The sequence below is a fragment of the Leptosomus discolor genome, chromosome 1, assembly GCF_034619465.1.
Source record: "Leptosomus discolor isolate bLepDis1 chromosome 1, bLepDis1.hap2, whole genome shotgun sequence".
NCBI lineage: Eukaryota > Metazoa > Chordata > Aves > Leptosomiformes > Leptosomidae > Leptosomus > Leptosomus discolor.
Genome location: NC_141391.1, coordinates 217,138,862 through 217,157,549, shown reverse-complemented (window position 1 = coordinate 217,157,549; position 18,688 = coordinate 217,138,862). Strand labels below are relative to the sequence as shown.

Below are 18,688 nucleotides of genomic sequence, written 5' to 3'. Positions count from 1 at the left end.
CGGGTGCGTGTCCCCACGCGTGCAGGCAACACGTGTCTCCCAGCAAGGGGAGGAGCAGCAGCCGCAGCTCTTCTGGGAGCTGCTCAGTGTTGGGCACAGCCTTGCCTCGGGCTCGCAGCAGCCCGGAGCCCTGTTTTGTGCTGCTTCAGTTTTCCTGGAGCACCTTGTTCTCATCATCTGGATACTGTCCCCGCTCAGCCGTGGTAACGAGGGCAGCCAGCAGTGTCAACCTGATTCACATCAAGCTTGGCCAAGGAAGGACTATACTCCGTTATTCCTCCACCCAACGTACCCCCCGATGGCTTCCAGCCTCCCTGTTTACAACCCCTCCAACGTTAAACCTGCGCCCCTGGGGGTTTAACCCCTGCAAAGCACCACGTGGCTGCTCGCTCGCCGTCCCCCACCGTGGGTCCGAGTAGGGGGAAATAGGAAGAGCAAAGTCAAGAAAATGTGTGAGTAGAGATAAAGATGGTTTAATAGCAAAAGAAAGGAAAGGGGGGAAAAAACCCCACTCCGCTCCATTTTTATTGCTGATTTTTTACCTGTGCCCCTTCCCACCCATGGCCTAGTCATCGGTGGAGGGGGCAGAGTGGGAAAAAAGGGAAAGCCTTGATGCTGTGCAAGCGCTGAAGCACTGGGGTGTTGTCAGCGCTGTGGACAAAGTTAACTCCATCCCAACCAGAGCCAGGAGGGGACCTGCAGCTCGCTCCTTCCTGAGACGCTGAAGGGTTTTCCCTTCTGGTTTTGGTTTTCCCTGAGCCTGAAAAACCTGTAGTTTGAGTGTTGGATATGGTGTGTTTCCAAGGGTTTTGTAGATGGAGAGGCTGTTTCCCCCCCAGCACCTACCGTGGGTCAGCTCTTGCTTCCAGCTGTTGGCGCAGGCTCCAGGAAGGACCCGGAGAGAGGCAAAACCTTCATCCCTCACCTTGATCTTCAAAGCTATTTCCACGGAGCTTCCGCTGAGACGGGGAGGTAGGGGAAGGCAACACCAACTCAGCCCGAAAGCATCAGGGACACCGAGTAAGCGTAGAACACGCCGGTGTGCCGCCAGGCGGGAGGCAAAACGCCGCGTTCGCGGTTGGGCGGCAGGAGCCGTGACGCCCGTCGGGCGGTTGTGGCGGTGGGTTGCTGGAAGCCTGGGCTGGGGACTGAGCAAAGCAATAGCTGAGCAGGTGCCTGAGTGTAACATACTGTACATAGTCGCTCCTTGTATCGAGGAGATTGCATGTTGTCTCCAGTTTCTGTGTGATGCTGGTAGGTTTGGGGCTGTTTGGGGTTCTCTCTCTTTTTTTTTTTTAAACCATGTGCTGTACTTGGGCTTCACTCGAACCAGGTGTCAACGGTGGGTTATTATTTGTTGTTGTCAGGGGTATTTTTTTTTTTTTTTTAACTTTACAGTGTGATCTGTGTGTTTCTGAATATTTATCATTGCTAATGGCGTCGCAGAAGTGGCAGCGATTCCCTTCCTGCTGTAGGAGAGCGGGTGAGCTTGCCCAGTTACGAGATGGAGGAAGGGTCCGGGCAGAAGGGCCCCGTTAGCCAGAACTAGTATTTGAATCCAGGGCTCCCCCCACCCACACAAATCACACAACTGATTTGTTTGGTTTTCATGTTTGCTGCAGAGAGATAACAGCACGTATTTTTTTTAGCAGAGGCTGGAAAAGGGGGTGAGCAAAAAGACTTCTTGATCAGTGTTCTGGATTTGCAGAGCTTTTTGGGTTGGCGGGTTGGGTTTAGGGAGGTATTTTTGTCGTTGTTTTTTTAAACCCAAAATAAATATGTATCCCCTTCAAAGCACGTTGGTCGTCTTGTTTCTCCTTTCACACTTTGCTACTGGTAATCAGCTGCTGGTGACTGGGAAGTGAATGGGGCTCTGCAGTCAACACGCAATTTCTTCCGCCTTTAGTATGAGAGAAGGTCGGAAAGACTCAGCCTTGCTGGGGTTTGAGGGAAAGACCCAACCCTCTCCCTCCCCTGCCTCCAGGGAAACACCCAGCAGCACTGCAGGGTCCCACAGCCGAGTGTCCTCGGCTGCTGGAGGGGGTGCAAGAGGTGTAGGAAGGCGAGAGAAGCGAAGGGTGGCCTGGGGGAGGCCCCTCTTGCGTTGCACTTGTAATAAATGATACCTACTAACTCGCTGCAGGCGGTCTCTAATTGCACCGGGGTGTTGGGCAGCCGAGGTCCCCAGCAGCACCCCCAGGGGTTGGGGGGACCCAGCAGCAGTTGGAGCCTGAAGCAGCTGGTGCTGAGGAAACCACCAGGATTTGAGGTCCCCAAGGAAGGCTCAGCAGTTGGTTTAGGCTCCCAGTTTCTGGGCATCCCATCCGTGCAGCACAGAGCCCCGCCGCCGTGTTATCCCAGGAGGGGTCGAAATGATGAATGAAACCTCCTGCCATCAGCTCTTAACCATGAACTGAGGTGAGTGCTCCAGCTTCCCACACGGGATCTGGTCTAAAAAAAGGGAAAAAAACAAAAGAACAAAAAAAATAAGGCAAGAAATGAGTCCTGTGGTCTTTCCAGACCCCGGCCACATCTCCCTCACTGAAAAAAATGTGTTAAAATCGTGGCCATTACTCCACGTTTAACACACCTTTAAACCACCCCCATCTCAGAGTTTTAATGGGCTCACTTAATTCTCCAGCAGTTACCAAGTATATATATATATATATATATTCCTAATTTAACAAATCATCTTTCCCCAGGCCCTGGCAGCTGTTCGTTTAATAAATCCTCGTCGGCCGGGCTCCGCTGTCATCAGCTCGGAGATTTCTGTTCCAAATCTTTTGCCTTTCATTCAAGCTGGGCTGGTGTTTCTTCACGCTTTCAAACTTCCCTGGGCACGTCGCAGCCTGGCTCGCCACGGTGGGCTGGAGAGAAACGAGGGATGTTTTTAGGGAAGCGCGAGGGAAAGCCTTGAGCTCCTTTGGGAAACACGATGAAATCCGTGTCGCTTCCAAGGTGTAAAAAACTCGCTCCTGCCACTAAATTAAATGAGAGGGGCAGGAGAGGGATAAAGATGTCTCTGTAAATCACCGGGAGCCACAGAGTTCATTTCTGTTCAGCGTCTTTCTTTACAGCAATCGTAAATCAGCAGTTGGAGCCCAAGAAGGTGAGATTTATTGACGAGGGAAATTTGGGAGGGGAAGAGCTCAGAGGACACAGAACCATTTTTTATTTTTTTTTTGCCTCCAGCATGGCCCAGGCTCACAGGTCTCTGCTGGCACTCTTCCTTCTTTGAAAGCTCTCCAAAACTTGCTGGAAATTTTAGTATTCATTACTATTTTTCCACTTTCATGCAGTTATAACCAGCCAGCTTTTACCCTTCGCTCCCCCTCTCTCCCTGAGCAGCTGGAAGAGGGATGCATCGACCAAAAGACGCCAGCGGGGCAAGGGGACAGCCTGAGAGGGAGGAGGCAAAGCAGGAGCGTGATGGTCCCATCTCACAGGTAGGAGGTGCTGGGGACCAGCCAGGGGAGAGGCAAGGTGACACGTCTCTGCTGGGAAGGTGCCTGTGGTCATGCAAGCCAAGGCGAGGGGTTGAGCCGGCTTTGGGCCGCCAAAAAGACCCTGGGTGGTAAAAACCCCACGGGAGGAAACAGCCCCTGGGTGGGTGGGTGGTTCCCCCTCTTCAAGAGGGCAAAAAGCAGATGCTGGCCGAAGCGTGACACGGTGGTGACGCTTGAACTGCTGCAGAGAAAGTGGGCATGGCAAAGGGACCTAAAACAAAATCCAGAGATGTCTTCTGTCAGGACAGGAGGGGAGGAAGGAGTCCCTGGACCATCATTCCTGCTGGCAGCTGCTTTGACCCTTGAGAAGAGGAAGAAATACCCAACCCCTCCTCCCCTCTGCCAGCCAGGACTGCTGGCTCGTTGGTAGGTCTCCGTTGTGAAAGCCTGGAAGACACCATAGCTCCCCACGGCGTGCAGCCACGCAGGAGCTGCGTTTCGGATGGTCTGACACCCCGTCAGCGGCGACAATCGCACCGAGCGCGAGCCCTCGGGGTGGGGAGTGCTGCCTCATGCCCTGCCTCGGAGGAAGGTGGAGTGCAGCGCTCCTGAGTCAAGTAAATGTCAAGTGAGCTACGAGGAGGGGAGCAACATGGTTCCTTGTAGTCCCCACAGTTGACTAATGGAAGCCCAAGGGGGGGATCAACGCAAGGAATAGCACTCCTGGCTCGTTCTGAACCCCACGAAGTCTCCAACATGTGGGAAACCCTCCTCCTTCTTCTGGAGGATTTACAATGCTGCTCCATCTCTGCTCCGAGCAGGGGCTCGCTGCTGTGGGCAGCTATGCTGTTGCCAGCCAGGAAAGCACCAGAGACTGGAGATGTGGGTCTCAAGAGAAGATCTCTTCTCTGGAAGGACCCTCAGCGTGGGGGATTTTTTCACTGTGGAGCCTTCATGCCTCTGTGATGGATGTTGATTTACACCTTCATGCTTCTACTTGCTCTGAGGTATGAGCAGGGAAAAGCATGAATGATAAAAATGCAGGAGCCACCTCCTCCCCGCAGGAAAATGAAATTCAGCCTCCGCTACAAGGGTTCCTCTCTCTCCCCGCCTCACACGAGGCAGAACCAAAAAAAAAAAAAAAATCTCAGAAGCTTGAAATATTTCGTTAGGGTTACTGAAAGGGTATGGCCAAGGAGCAAGACGTAGCGCAGAGCTTGAGCATGGTCTGCGGTGCCGAGCACCGCCGGGGCTGCAGGCTGACGCTGTTCCGAGGGGCGCTTGCTTGAGCTCCAGCCCCACCCTCCGTGGGGAGAAGGTACGTGACTCCAAACTGGCGATGGAAGCAACAACCGCCAAGGGGACGGGGGACCCCAAGCAGTTTTCAGGGCTGGAGGTGATGAAGCTCCATGGGGTGAGACCAGGCAAAGACCCGATGGGTCCCCTTCAAGCCCTTCACCGGGTCTCCCTTGAGTCGGGGATGCAAAGAGAAACACGGGCAGTTGGTGCAATCACAGCGAGTGGCAACTCTCCTCGCCCCCACCGCGGTACTGTTCAAAAAAAAAAAAGGATAATTCGTTTTGGCAGCTGCCAAATTAGCGGCATATTATGCAGCATATTCAATTAGACAAGCTCCCGAGGGAGCAGGCAGGGGTAGCGGGGCAGCCAGACGCTGCTGGGACACCACACGGTGCTTCAGGAAGGTAGTTTTAGAACTGGATGCGGGTGCTCTGCAGAGAAATAAACAGCCATTTGGTCAACACTGGCAACTATTCCCCATCTGTTTCCAGAACACGCTTAAAAAACCTAAAATAAGCTGCTGGATTCGCAGTGGTCTCGCAGCCAGTCGAGCCTCTGCCAGTGGTTTCTGCTTCTAGGGCTTCCAGGGCCCATATCAGGGGGTTTAGTGGAGGAGGGAGGCAGGGAGATGAAGGTCAGAGCCCCAAAGCAAACCATTTTGCACCCTTTTTTTTTTTTTAAAAAAAAATACAGCTAGTAATTTGGGGAGTGGGTGCTGGAGAATCCAAGCCACCGCCTATCTCTTGCTCTTATCTTCTACCAAGCCAGCAGCAGTTGCCCACGCGCTCCGTGATCCTCTGTGGAGCATCTTGCCCTCCAGCACTCTATACGCTCAGCAGATTTGCAGGAGCAGCTGTTTATGGACCTATTCTACGGCCCCTGGAAGTTCTTCACGGAGCTGTGCATCGAAGTTGTAGTTAGCAAACTTGGTTTCCTCTCCTTCAGGCCCAGGTCTGTCTTAAAATACCGTCCCCTTATGTCTAACAAACCCGTCACTCCTTCACTCAGCAGCTCCTTGCCCTGCAGCATCTGTGTTGTAACTCCTACCACGTTGCTACTGGCCTGAGGGGGGGAATCAGGATAAAACAGCTGCCCTTGACTTCCCGAAACACTTGTGCATAAGCACAATCTTCTCAGCTTCACCTCAAAGACCCGGCATTCAAGCAGAGATGCAGGGCTCCTGGGTTCTGACCCAATTCCTGTAAAAAAAAGATACCTCACGAGATGATAAATCATTGGAATTTCTCTCTGCCTTGATTTACCGATGGGCAACACAGGGCTACGACACAGCACGTGCGACGAGCGCACAGCTACGTCCCCCGGCCGGTAAAGCCATTTGCATTCACAAGGCAGCAACCACAGTTACTGCTTTTATTGAATGTGGAATGTTTAATTTAAAAAAGGGAAATTAAACAGCTTGTTATAGTCCCCCCTCTGTAAAATTCAAGACTCAGAGACTTGTTTGACTGTGACTAACTTAAGGTGTTACTCTGCTGTAATCCCAACATGCTTCCTGCCAATAAAAACAGAGTTCCCTGAAACAGCCCTGCTTTTATCTGCCAATCTATAAATATATAGGCACCAAGTTACAAGTTCTGTACTTTCAGCCAAAAATAAATGCTCTAAACTGAAAACGATGAACTGCAAAGCTTCACAATCTGCTAAATGAAATGTAAATGTTACATGTTGGCAATCCAACGGCGCTGCTGCCTTCAAACCCGGCCAGATGTTCCACGCTTCGGGGTGCGGTAGACGAGGGGCAGGTCAGCCCTAATGCAGTTGCTCTGGGGAATCTTGTAAATTGGGCTAGCCATTCGATCTGTGATCTGCTGGGGAGTGGGAAGAGAGCAAGTGAGAGCGAATGGCCGCGAAAGCTGAGGGAGGGAAGGCAGGAAACGGAATATTTTGCTGCATTGACTTCAGCAAATTCAGCTTCTCCCCGGTAGCGTTCAAATCCCACGTCCTACGTCCAGGCAAGGCTCTTGTCCCCTGGGCCGCGTGTGTAACCCCACTGAACGTGCCACGTTTGGAAGGACTTGAAAGCTCGGGGCCCAAGGACTGATTGCAAACCAGGAGATTCTCTTCAAGCATTACTGTCTGGTACAAGCACAAGTAAGCTAACCAATACCCCTCTCACAGAAGAACAAACGATTCCTTTTTACAACTGGGAAATAAAGAGTAACATATTTATACTCCACCTGTATGCTCAGCTCTATACAATCAAAATAGAGATACAGTTCCTGCACTTGAGAGCTTAATATTTAAGACTGATCCTGTAAATATGAGTAGTTTGAATGGCTGTGCTTGCTAACCTAAGATGTACACGGCTTTCGCGGGGTTGCACGCTGCAGGCAGAGGGAATCCAGCCCAATTCGGGGAGAACTCGCCGTGTTTCGTTCTGTCTTGCACAGGAGGGAGTGACCGCGCCAAGGGTAAAGAGCGGAGGGCTGGGGCTGAGCGTGGAGGTGGTCTGGGCTCGGAGAGCTGGTCAGGAAGGGAAGCAAAAGGAAAGAGACACTGATGTGACTGGGGTATCCCTCAACACCCACAATGCACCCAGGCTGCAATGCGGAGCAGAGCCTAAACGGGGGGTTTCTGCGTTAGTGTCGGGGAGAAAACTGATTTATCCGCGCTGCCTGCACTCCCTCATTTATGTGAGGAGGTGTGATCACCCCCGGCTCTTCTGTGTACGAACCACGAGGTACCTCGTACGTGTTCGCTAACCCTGACGCCGGCAAAACTCCTGTAAACCAGCAAAAGCCGAGAGGCTCGTCAGCATCCACGTCAATCAACCGTGCCGGCAGCTGGAACAGCCAGGCCACCTTCTGCGAAGGCATGGACGGAGGCAGAGCGGCCGTGAAGAGCCCTGTGGGATTTGCTGAAGCAGCTGGGGAGGTGAGGCCTCGCTGAACCGCCTTGGCCAGAAAAAAAAAAAAAAAACCCGCTAAGGTTGACACTGCAGCTTCAGTTGCCTGAACTCCTTCTGAACCCCGCTCCCAGAGCAGCCTTGCTTTTTGTTCTGCCAAAATCGATGATAAAACCCTGGTGCCTCGGAAGAGCTGTTGTTCTTCAGCTTGAGGATACGGCCAGCTGCTCTACGGAAAGGAAACTACTTAATAAAAAGCTGAGTCGTTTTACAGGCTTCACTGGAATTTGAGGTCAGGTTATCTCCATCTAGCCGTTACTTTCCGTGAACGGTGTTGCTTCGTTCAGTTCGTCCTATTTGATCGGCAAAACCCCTTGGCCACATGGTGAACAGGCACGGCCAGGCAAACCGGAGCTCTTCCATGGACGTGACTCCACGCTGTGGCAACGAGTCGTGTCTTCTTCTGCGCACGTCGAGACCTCCGAGGGCCCACGCTGCAATATGAATTGCAAATGCCCCTCCTCGGGGGAAGCTGCTCGGGCAAAGGGGCCCCACTATCTGTTCTGTAAGTAGATGGTAATGAAAAATAATCAGGACAAACGTTAACTCAGTTTTATTTACTTGCTCTGCTCCACATACAGGAAAACAAATCTTCACGTACTACTCACAGCGTCAGCTAATTCTCAATAATGGTACTGATTTTTTCTGATGACTTCTTACTAGGTTGTTTAAAGACACTTGCAAATCAAAGAGTTATGTCTCATCCCTTCAAAAAAATGCATTTTATTTAAAGAAAGAGACTTGGAATTAGTTTTCACTCCCAAGTCAACTCCGAACGTTTCACAAAATCCCTCTTCAAAATAATTCACGAGTCCTACAATACAGACAATATTATCAGAGGCCCCAATGCTTCCACACCTGAATTAAATCTATATTATAGGAGGGGGAGGAAAGAGAGAAATTAATGGAAGATGTGGCTGTTAGGAAAAAATCCACAGCATTTTCCAGCTGAGACTGCCTGGGGAAATAATTCTAGCTTTGGGAAATACAGAAATTACTTTTTAATAAAGTTATAAATAAATAACTTTTTCGGGAGAGTTAATCAGAAACGGATTTAGAAATAATATTCAATAGACTTTGCTTTGTTGAAGAGAAATATATCAAATATATTTCTGACAGTGTCGCTGTCAGACAGAAAGATTCCGTGTCATCATGACAAAGGCTTGGCTCTAGTGGCTGTCAGGGCTTGGTTCTCTTCTGCCCAGACGGGATGGGAGGTAGGACAGGTTTGGAGTGGGAGCCTGGCCAGCTGCTGAGCTGAGGCACACGAGAAGAACTGGTCTTGGACTTGCTGTATTTCCTCTGAAGATCGTCACTAGGGAGTCCAGTCTCTGCAGAAATTACAATCAAGCGAAGAAGCACTGAGAGGGCGTTTATTTCAATGAAAAGTCAAAATTTACCACAAAGCATATCCCCAGGTGAAAACCCAGTGTTTCAGGGGGGTGGTGGGGCAAGAGTAGTATCTTGACTATCTATGACTGCTCTACCTCATACCTGTGGAAGAGTAGCTTGAGGCCTAAGCAGTCACTAGTTTTAATTTCTCCAAAAGTTCGCTGAGAGAAAGCTGCTGTATTGAGTGTGCTGCCTTCGCACCGTGGGGGGTTCTGCCACATCGTAACACTGCTGCTCGAAAGGGTGGCATGAGCAGAGGCGTGAAGAAGCCGCCCTGTCACCCAACCAGAGCCGCTGTCCTTCCAGCGAGACACACAGCCTGAGCAAAACTGTGATTTTGGAATACGGTTCAAACCTTTCAATCTATCCTTTCCGTTTTCAGCTCCTCTTGGATGCTCAGCTTTGGCTTCTTCAGTGAGGCGAGCGTGGGGAACAGGGGTCCGAACCCGCAGACCTTCAAGAGCAGCGGCACCAGCTGAGGGTGGAAATCGTTCATTAGCAGGACCAGATTCTCTGGAGCTGAGAGAGGGAAAAGATTCATGCTTTAAAACAGCCATAAAAAAATCACACGCACCAAGTCTGACAGGATGACTGATGGTGCAGTCACACAACTCAGTCAAAAGTCAGAAATAAATCCCAGTACCGATCAGTTACACGAAGCTTTTTCACACAATTCTCTCAAAACTTCTAGTGATGGCAAACACCACTACTACCTCTCGCAATTTTCATAATCGATTTAATTAACCAGTCACACAGGCAGGTGCAAGGAAGAGGTTCATGCCACGCAGTGAATCAGCTTCAGATCTGAGACCAGGACTCGCAGCTCCTCGTTTCCAAATCTGTGGGTCAGCACTGCAGACGATGCTCTCTCTTGGTGAGCGAAAGGAAACAGGAATTGCCTCGAAAGGAAGCGTTTCTGTAGCACTCCAGTGACGACACAGACCATTTACTTTACCAGTGAGCAGCACCCAAGGCACCTCTGACCTGTCATATGTCTTGCAGAAAATCTGCTCAAAGCCAAAGCCTGAGTGGTCTGAGACCTTGCCAATGATAATGAACATGTTCTCGCTTGTTCTGATAAAGGTGTCCCATTTCCATCCATATTCTACCCATTTACTCCAAGAAAAGCAAGGAAAAGGCCTTGATTGATACGGAGAGATCAATAACCACCTATTTAATGCGAAACTAATATATTACTGGAGCAATGCTTAAGACATTTCATAATGTCTCTCTTCACCCAAAAAGGACTGTTCTGGTCTAGGTGAGAGAAACCGATTCACAGATTTATGAACCTGGGAGGAAGTTCCAAGATGATCCACCCTGACCTTCTCCATGGTGCAGGCCAAAAGAATTTCATCCTGTCGTTCTTGCAAGGAGCATTTTAGCTTGTGAGAATACTGTGATTACAGTGTTCTGGGGAAAAGAGGATATTTCAGTGGTATTTTAATAAATCCATACAATAAGAAGAATGGATCACGAATAATGAGATAAAATAGTGTGGTACTCCCATAAGAAACAGGTAATTATCTTGTCACTCGAGGTACTGTGGAAGTCTCTGAGAATTTTCCCTTCAAGGTAAAGGAATATTAAATCCTGTGATGTACTGAGGGCTTGCGTCTTCCTCTGAGGTCCACTGCATCCAAGGATGCTCATCAAACTCTGAATGCTCTAGCCAAGCGCTTAACCCTAGTCGTAATCTCATTTTAGCTGCCTGTAATACGTGTCAGATATAACTGTGGTAGGGATAAGAAGTCACTAGGAGTAGTAAATCCAAGCTCAGTGTAAACAGCAGCTTAGACTCTTCAACAACATCTATTCCAGTTTCTAAAAGGCTGACTACTTCTGCTTTTGCTTCAGAGAACACAGTCACACATCTGCCTGCAAATAAAGGTTAAAAGTAGATACCATGGAGTTAGAATTATCCCCCTGTGGGTCTCTAGCCACAACTGAGACATAATCCAGCACCCTAAGGTGCTCAACAAAAATCTTCATTGCCTCTCTCCCCAGCTGTCCCTTTCTGAAAGGGCAGAAGACAAGGTCAACTGTGGGAGATGATTTGCATATCTCTTGGCAGGGTGTAAAGGGGAGGTAGATTCCCAGGCTTTTCTAGCACAAGTGTCACAGGAAACATTTCATTTAATTAAGGTTTCTTGTAAACCTCCTCAATGAGAATAACATCAAAAATAAGTGGGAAAACTAGAGCCTACGGGGTCTCTGCCATCTAGATGTCCGAGGTATCTGGGAGCGGCGGGGCAGAGGAGCTGAGATCCTACCTCTCCTTTGTGCTTTTGCCAGGTGACCTGTGAATGAGTTTGGATAATCCAACTCTAGTCCTTCCCTGACACCCTCAGCACAGTATAGGTGAAGCAGGCAAGTGTCCTGACTTTAAAGCTTCCCCTCTAGTAAAATTTCCCATCAGCTAAATGGAAAAGAAATGAAAAACAGGAAGCTTGAAAAAAACCCCGGTATTATCTCACGGAATGATGAGATAAATGGATTCTGTGTGCACTAAATACAAAACACGTCAGTAACGAGTTGAGAAGTAAAGCACTGGACTGCCACAGATTCTGTTCAGATTATGGTTGCACCGGACTGCCAAACCCTAACATATATCATTGCACATGATGTCATAATATTTCATTTGATGGTGGGTTTTTTTTTTTTCCATTTGATTGTGTTTGGCAGGAATGGAGACGTGTAATTAAACATTTGAGACAGTTCCTTGTTCAATGCACTGGCCAATGTAGGTGAGGTTCTTGTTCCACCCTCGAACTTGCAAATAATGAAGGTACGGTAACAGGTTAAGAAGTTAAGTTTCTACTCTCCAACTCATTACATTTTGCTCCTCCTCTCTTCTCCTCCCCTTGTAATGCTGTAACCAGATCACTTCAATATCCTTACAAACACCTCTACCTGGTAAAAGTGAGTAATGAAATACAGCAGACAGGGACCTAAAGAATTGATCATTGCCCGTGGTGAGGAGCAGTCCTTTCAAGTACAGCCGTAAGATGTATTGCCCTAGAGGACTGCTCCTCACCACGGGCAATGATAAATTGTTTAAGCCTATGAGTGAAAACAAATGGAACCTCAGGCAAAAAAAAAAATCCACCTTTTCATGTGTGGGAGAGTTCAGCCTCCAGCAGAGGACTTAAAAAATTCCTGGAAACTGGCATGGTGCTTCCTTATCTGAAATCTGGAAAGGCTCGGTCATCGTAGGTTACTTCCAAGGAGAAGACCAGGGTTGTGGTCTTATCAATGAAAAGAAGCCATGGATGTAATTAGAAAGTGCAGGTCAGTGGGCAGACATCCAAACAAAACCTTTCATTTTCACTCTTCGGTAATAAATGCCACCAGGATCGGCTGTTTTACTTGCAGACCAGAAGTAACGGAACAACTGCAGGGCTTGAATCCCACAAGTGTTTGTGACCTGAAGAATAACGGTGCCGCTTCCACCACAGCTCAAGCTTAAAGAAAAACTGCCAAATTTGAGAAATAATGCAAAAAATCTGGGACATGGACACAGTGTTGACCAGTGAGATATCAGCCTAATCTGCAGTCCTCGATCTTGGAAAACAATATTTCCTTCATGGGCTGTGCCTGGAGGTCAATACATTCATGCTCTTACCCCTTGATGGCTTTTTTTAGCTTACTCCTTCTTCCATTCCAAATGTTGAAAGCATAAAATCGGAAAGAAAGAAAAAGAAAATATTAAACCACCTCAATATTCAAACAAAATCACTACAGGCTGTACTGCAATACTTCAGAAACGTGGGATTTTTCTTACCAATACTTCAAATGCCTCTACACAACAGCGTTTCCATCAATCATGCCGACAGGCAAATTTCTTCCAAACTTTCCGTATTTCCCTTGCAAAAAGGATTCCACAACGTGCCTCTCTACAGTTTTGCTGTAGGCCACGATGCACGCACAGCAAACGAATCAGATTAGCAGTTTGCTTTTTCTCTCCTCGCAGTTGTTTTTCCACGGTGTTATTAACAGTGCTAAACGAAAACACTGCTAAAGTCAAAACACCAAAATGTGGTGGAGTGGAAAGACATATTTATTCCCATATGCGAAGGGTAAGACCTTTACAACTCATCATAGCTTCACGCTCATTGGAGTTCTGTGTCTTGCCTCTTACTGGTAAGGACAGATGAAGCACAATCCCTCGGCAACTTATTCCGCACGCCGTTTCTCTCACAGGCTCACTCCGTTTCCCCTTCAGCACGCTCCTCGGTGGCACAAATACTCGGGACAAAGGAATCTGCAGAGGCCTACGGTTTCGACCTTTTTACAGCAGGCTAATTAACGACTTGTAATTACAGCGGCAGGCAGTACATCACACAGAGGGAACTGGCAGTCTCTCTCGCATGTAAAAGGAACGCTGAGAGTGTTTTTTCAACAGCGAGCTTAGCTAAGAATTCTGCTTCACGGAGGAGGAATGAAGTGAATGGGCTGGAATCTTATAAAGGTGCTGAGCATGTCTCATCCCCCTGACTTTATGTGAAAAGCTGCCGAATGTGTGTTTAGGAGTTATTTAACAGTGATTCTTACAACGATGTGAAAGCACATAGGTGACAAATGCATGGTATGGCGTGTTTAAATACAGCAGGAAAGATACCTTGGCTTGTATGGAATGGGAACAAGATATCAGACATGGGATCGAGCCCACGATCAAATTCAAGTTTACCAACAGCCATAGGGCAAAGAGACCAGCTCACTCGAAGCTGCAGCTTTCAGTCGAGCTCGGTGGCAGGCTCCGAAGAGCGAGCAGAGCGTGGCGACAAGCACACACCGATTTCCTGCTGTGGGTGGGGGATCTGGCGGGTTGTGCTTCGCGAGGTCACGCTGCGTGGCATCCGGCTGCCTCTGTGCGCCCCATCTGGGCACGAGATTACAACAGATGGCCAGAAGAGGGGGGAAAAAAAGCTCATCCAGGATGCTGCATAGAAAGGTCGCAATGTCGCTTGCCACAACAGGCTTGTTGGCAGCCAGAGCTCGGCTGTGCTTACGAAACAGGACCATCAGAGTAAGTCACAGCCACCTTCTACGAGGCAACGTGGACCCGCAGAGCAAGCGAGGAAAATACAGCTCACTTTGGAGCTGAAGGCTGAAGGCTCCAAAGACACTGAAGATGCAGCCTCTTCACATCTTCTTCTATCTTCACCTCTCTACAAGCTTTAAATGAGACAGGAGTTGTTTCCCTCCCATACCTCAGAGCCTGTTTAGCTGCGGTACAAACAAATGAGGATGTTCATCACTCATGAGCAGAGATGCTGGACAAGATATGAAGCACAGCAGCGATGGCTGAGACAGCAAGAGAAGGTAAAGGTGTTAGAGAGCTCAGTATCCTGATGGGATCTGCTGTTATCATGGATGAGATATGAATTTGAAGAGCATGATACCACCCAGAGCCTCCCAAATGGTGTTCAACAGTAACTACGGTAATCCTCTAAAGAGAGAATGAGAACAGCAGTATTTGGTGAATTTGTTTAAAAAACATATTTATCAATCAAGTTCTGCTTTTCTATACCTGGAACAAGTTTCTTTCAGCCTCTTTTTCCCCTGAAACATCCTCTTGATAGAAAGCTCTTGAAATTCCCTTTCTGCATATGTGAATTACGGTACCTAAATGAAACCATTCCTGTGAATGATGAGACTTTGTTTTATGCTGCAGTGACACATGTTTAATAAGGCTGTTGATGTAACAGATGAGACAACTGCACTAGCCTGGGAAATGGTTTTAGGTCTTGCATATTGCAGCATTAACCTTCATTCCACCCAGCGATGATCTGCTCTCTGAAACTGAACTCACCGGCTCTCCGGGTTAGTCAGGGGGAAGCTCCGGTCTGGGGTGACATTCCTTCCACCCGAGAGCAGGGAAGCACGTGTTGTTGGTTCCAGTAATTGTTGACGGGAGCTGCTCGGTGCAGGAGTGATTGCCAGGTCCCTAAAATGATGCAAAAAGAAAATCAAGTGCTCGTTACATGCATTTGTATACCGTGATAGCATAACTAGTGCCTGGGGAGTTCACAAGACCTGTTCAGATAGAGGGAGGCATCATTTCCAGTGGGAGAGAAGCAGCACTCAGCATCTGGGGGCAGTAATCCAGGCTCTGTTGATAGCCAATAAAGAGGAACAGTCACAGCTACAGGATGAATAAACTCCAGCTTAAGTAGCTATCTAAAGCGGGTTGGATGAATCACTCTCCACTGCGACAGAGCAGCGTAGGGCAACTTGTTCAGACAGAGATATTTTTATTAAAGAAAGACACCCAAAATCGGGTGAGATTAATCCCTAACTCACTAGGTGAGAGGTTTCATCTTCACTGCCATGCAGAACACCTAAAAAAAGCATTCCCGGTAACCGCAGTATTGACACCGCTTCATTTAGAGACTCGAACCACAGAGCTAAAACCAAAGGGAAGCAGCACTAAGACTGTCAAACTGTGAGGCAAACCATGAGGGGTCCTCAATGAAACGCTGAACTCATAACTCGTGGAAGATTCCACACATCCACCCACTGTACCGGAGCCATCCCACCGACACACCTCAACTGAACTCTGAAGGAATCTGTTTGTTTTTAAGGGCAATGAACCTACGCAACTTCTGCGTGGGCCATTTTCTAGTCTCCCTAGGAAGCTTGTCAGGAACATTTTTAACTGCAGTAGCAGCTGCTGAACACTTGCTCCATGAGAGAAGCTAGTTGTTTAAGGAGGGTTAGTACCTTTTCTCATTGCTTCAGTTTGGGGAAAAAACCCTCAAACTGTAAAGTTCTGCATCAAGCCCTCAACCACGTGCAGAGGCCATTAAGGCAACAAGTATACCACTGCCACTTTCCCACGGGAAACACAGAGGCTGGAATCTCAAACTGTCTTTTCATGTCTCCTCATCTTGCCCAAGCAGGGTTGTTGGCCGCTTGTGGGTCTGCTGGTGCTTCAGTGACGAGGCTTTCCCCATTCCTCCTCAGAAATCAGCCCCTAGCCCAACACACTGTGTGTTGCAAGCAAGGTTTTTCTACTCTTCATCTTTAAATTTCCCTTTCTTTGGTTTCTGCTTATTAATAATAGCTGTTAATAAAGTTTCCCTACTCTAAGGCCTCAAGCTGTTATTGTTTCACTGTCAAGTAACCACCAGCTGGTAATGGGGTTTGTTCCTTATTGGCTCAGATCAAAATCTGAACCAATTACAGGGAGAAAGGGCCCAATTCCATTAATGGTGCCCAGAGCTGAGTGCTCTCAGAAATCATTTCTTGTAAATCCACATCACGGAAATAAAGAAAACCCAAACAAAACCCAAAAAGAATAAAAGAAAATCTCTCAGCAAAGAACTCTGTTCCATACGTAGCACAGAAACACACAGCCTGACAGTGGAGGTTATAAGAGTCGAAGCAGAAATCTGAAGACAGGATTCAAGGCCACCCCTCTAAGGAGGGGGGTCACTGCAGGAAAACAAACTCTGCTTTCTGAAGCAAAGGTTTGGATTCAGAACCTGCAACCCACTCTCAGCAGCTACAGCTCAGTTGATAAATACACTTAAGACAACATGCCCGACAGCTAAGAAAAATGTGCACATTTAAAGGTCTTATAGGGATGGTTTTTTCACCTTCTATCTCTGCACTAAATGTCATCTTCTCATTGCCTCTCAAGTTTTGTACTGTCATTATAGGTGTTTAGGCTCAGAGTGTAATTCAGAAATCAGGCTGGGAAAGTTAAATAGCACCCTGTGAGAAGGCAAATCCATGAGGTTCAGAGCGAGGTCCTAGTTTTGTCTTTAAGAGGGGCACAGACATAGAACTGAAAAGCAAAATTACATTGAAGTCAGAGGTGGACTAGACAAGAGGGTCTGCAAGACATGCATGCAACCACAGGCGTGCCACTCTGACCTGAAGAGAGTGTCTCAACCACAAGCAGACCATGGACCTTCTCTCTTACCAGTTCTGGCAAGGAGCTCCGGTGAAACCGTAAAGTGTACGAACTTCTTGCAAGTCAGAAAAGCAAGACTGCATGTTCTAAATTCTGCTCTCGGTGATTCCTGCTCTTGCTTACTCCAGTTCTTTCAGCAACATTTAGACAAAACCAAGAAGTTAATCATTAGCTAAAGGCCTGATCTGAACGAGACTTCAGCCCAACCCCTTATTTATTACCCTCGAAACACACAGACAACTAGTGAAATCATTCAGAGCAAGCCACTGAATGTTGCCCGTACATTATATTAGGCAATGAGATGTCAAAATGACTTTAATTACACCTGCACACAGCCACAGGCAAAAAATAAAGAGGCCAGGTTTGCAGTAATTTGGATTTTTAGAATCTAAATTTATGTAGCTAACCCTGCAGGGTTGCAATAAATAAAATAGGTTAGATTCTTGTGTGACACCACTTTTAAAATTTTCAGGAAAATCGAGCAGTATATTTCAGTGTCGATTAAAATGTGTAACGATGAGATTAAGCATTAAAGAATCTTTTAATATTTACAGATACAGAAGAAATTCAAAACTTCTAGTACCTTAGGAACTTCTTTGCTTACATCATTTTTCGCATCAGTTTCACGTATTTCATCGAATTTAGATTCAGTCCTAACCAAAGTAGGGTTCTCACTCTCTGCAGCAGCGCTGCTCAAAAGCAAGCTGAGCTGCCTCTGCCCTCTACCATTTCTGGTCCACAGCCACCTATTGACAACCCCAGTCCTCTCTCAGCGTGACGCCAGCACAAGTGGTTCTTCAGAGAGTGAGGGACATTGATCTGGCTGAAAAAAACCCACCTTTTTGTTCGGCAAAACCTGATCTGTACCTTTATCCAGTTGATCACGAAGCTGTATGACATTGGAGCCAGTGGCAGCTCGGACTGGGCAGTGGAAGAAAAGGAAGGGGCAGATGTGCATGAGCCAGCGCTGCCACTGAAGAAATACTAAAGTTACTGAATTCTTCCTCATTGCATGACAAAAGGTGTCTGGACAGAAAAGTCTACTTTGCACTGATAGCCCTTTTCAACCCCAGAAATCAGGATACAAATCACACAGTTTAGACAACTAAAATATAGTCCAACAGCTAAAAAAAATGTCTTAAATTCAAGCAAGACGTTGTAGAAACGTCTAGCTAATCATACTGGTATTTGTATGTGCTAAAAATATACATAATCGATTACCTGCATATTTCACAAATTTGTCCTTTTAAAATTATAATCACCTACTTTTTAAACTACTCGTCTTATTTTGCTTCAGGTTGCCTGCAATGCCCTCAGAACAAAGTTTCATTCTATACCAACTCCATCCAGCATGGCAAACATGGACCTTCCTCTTGTATTTCCCAACACAATTTGAAATTAATCCGCTTTAATGAACTTTATTCTCTCTATCTGCCCCGCTTTGCTCCATGATGTCATCTCCCCAGGGGTAGGACAGCCAGAACAAAATGCATGCTTGCTTCTCCCAGTCACAAGTCTGTGCCTTCGGCCAATTCAAACTCCACTGGAAGATTCGGGTAAAAAAAATGAGGCTTTACAACAAAGCACAAGGCACATCTTCTTTTCTCTTCGCTCCTCTAGAGAAGCGGTATTCCCCAGCAAGCGGTGCTACGGCAGCAAGGTTACTACATCAGGATTTACCAGCTGAAACCCTGTGTAAGG

General features: G+C 47.6%; 1 protein-coding gene across 1 annotated transcript in view; it reads right to left on the bottom strand.

Annotated features, from left to right (window-relative positions):
• Positions 1-8,850: 8,850 nt before the first annotated feature.
• LRGUK (leucine rich repeats and guanylate kinase domain containing) overlaps positions 8,851-18,688 on the bottom strand; it is a 51,440-nt gene continuing 41,602 nt past the window's right edge. The window contains exons 18-20 of the mRNA XM_086462495.1: positions 14,879-15,013; positions 9,419-9,582; positions 8,851-9,002 (exon numbers count right to left, since the gene is read on the bottom strand). Of these exons, the coding sequence (XP_086318621.1) occupies positions 8,851-9,002; positions 9,419-9,582; positions 14,879-15,013 (451 nt within the window). The remainder of the gene's footprint in view (positions 9,003-9,418; positions 9,583-14,878; positions 15,014-18,688) is intronic.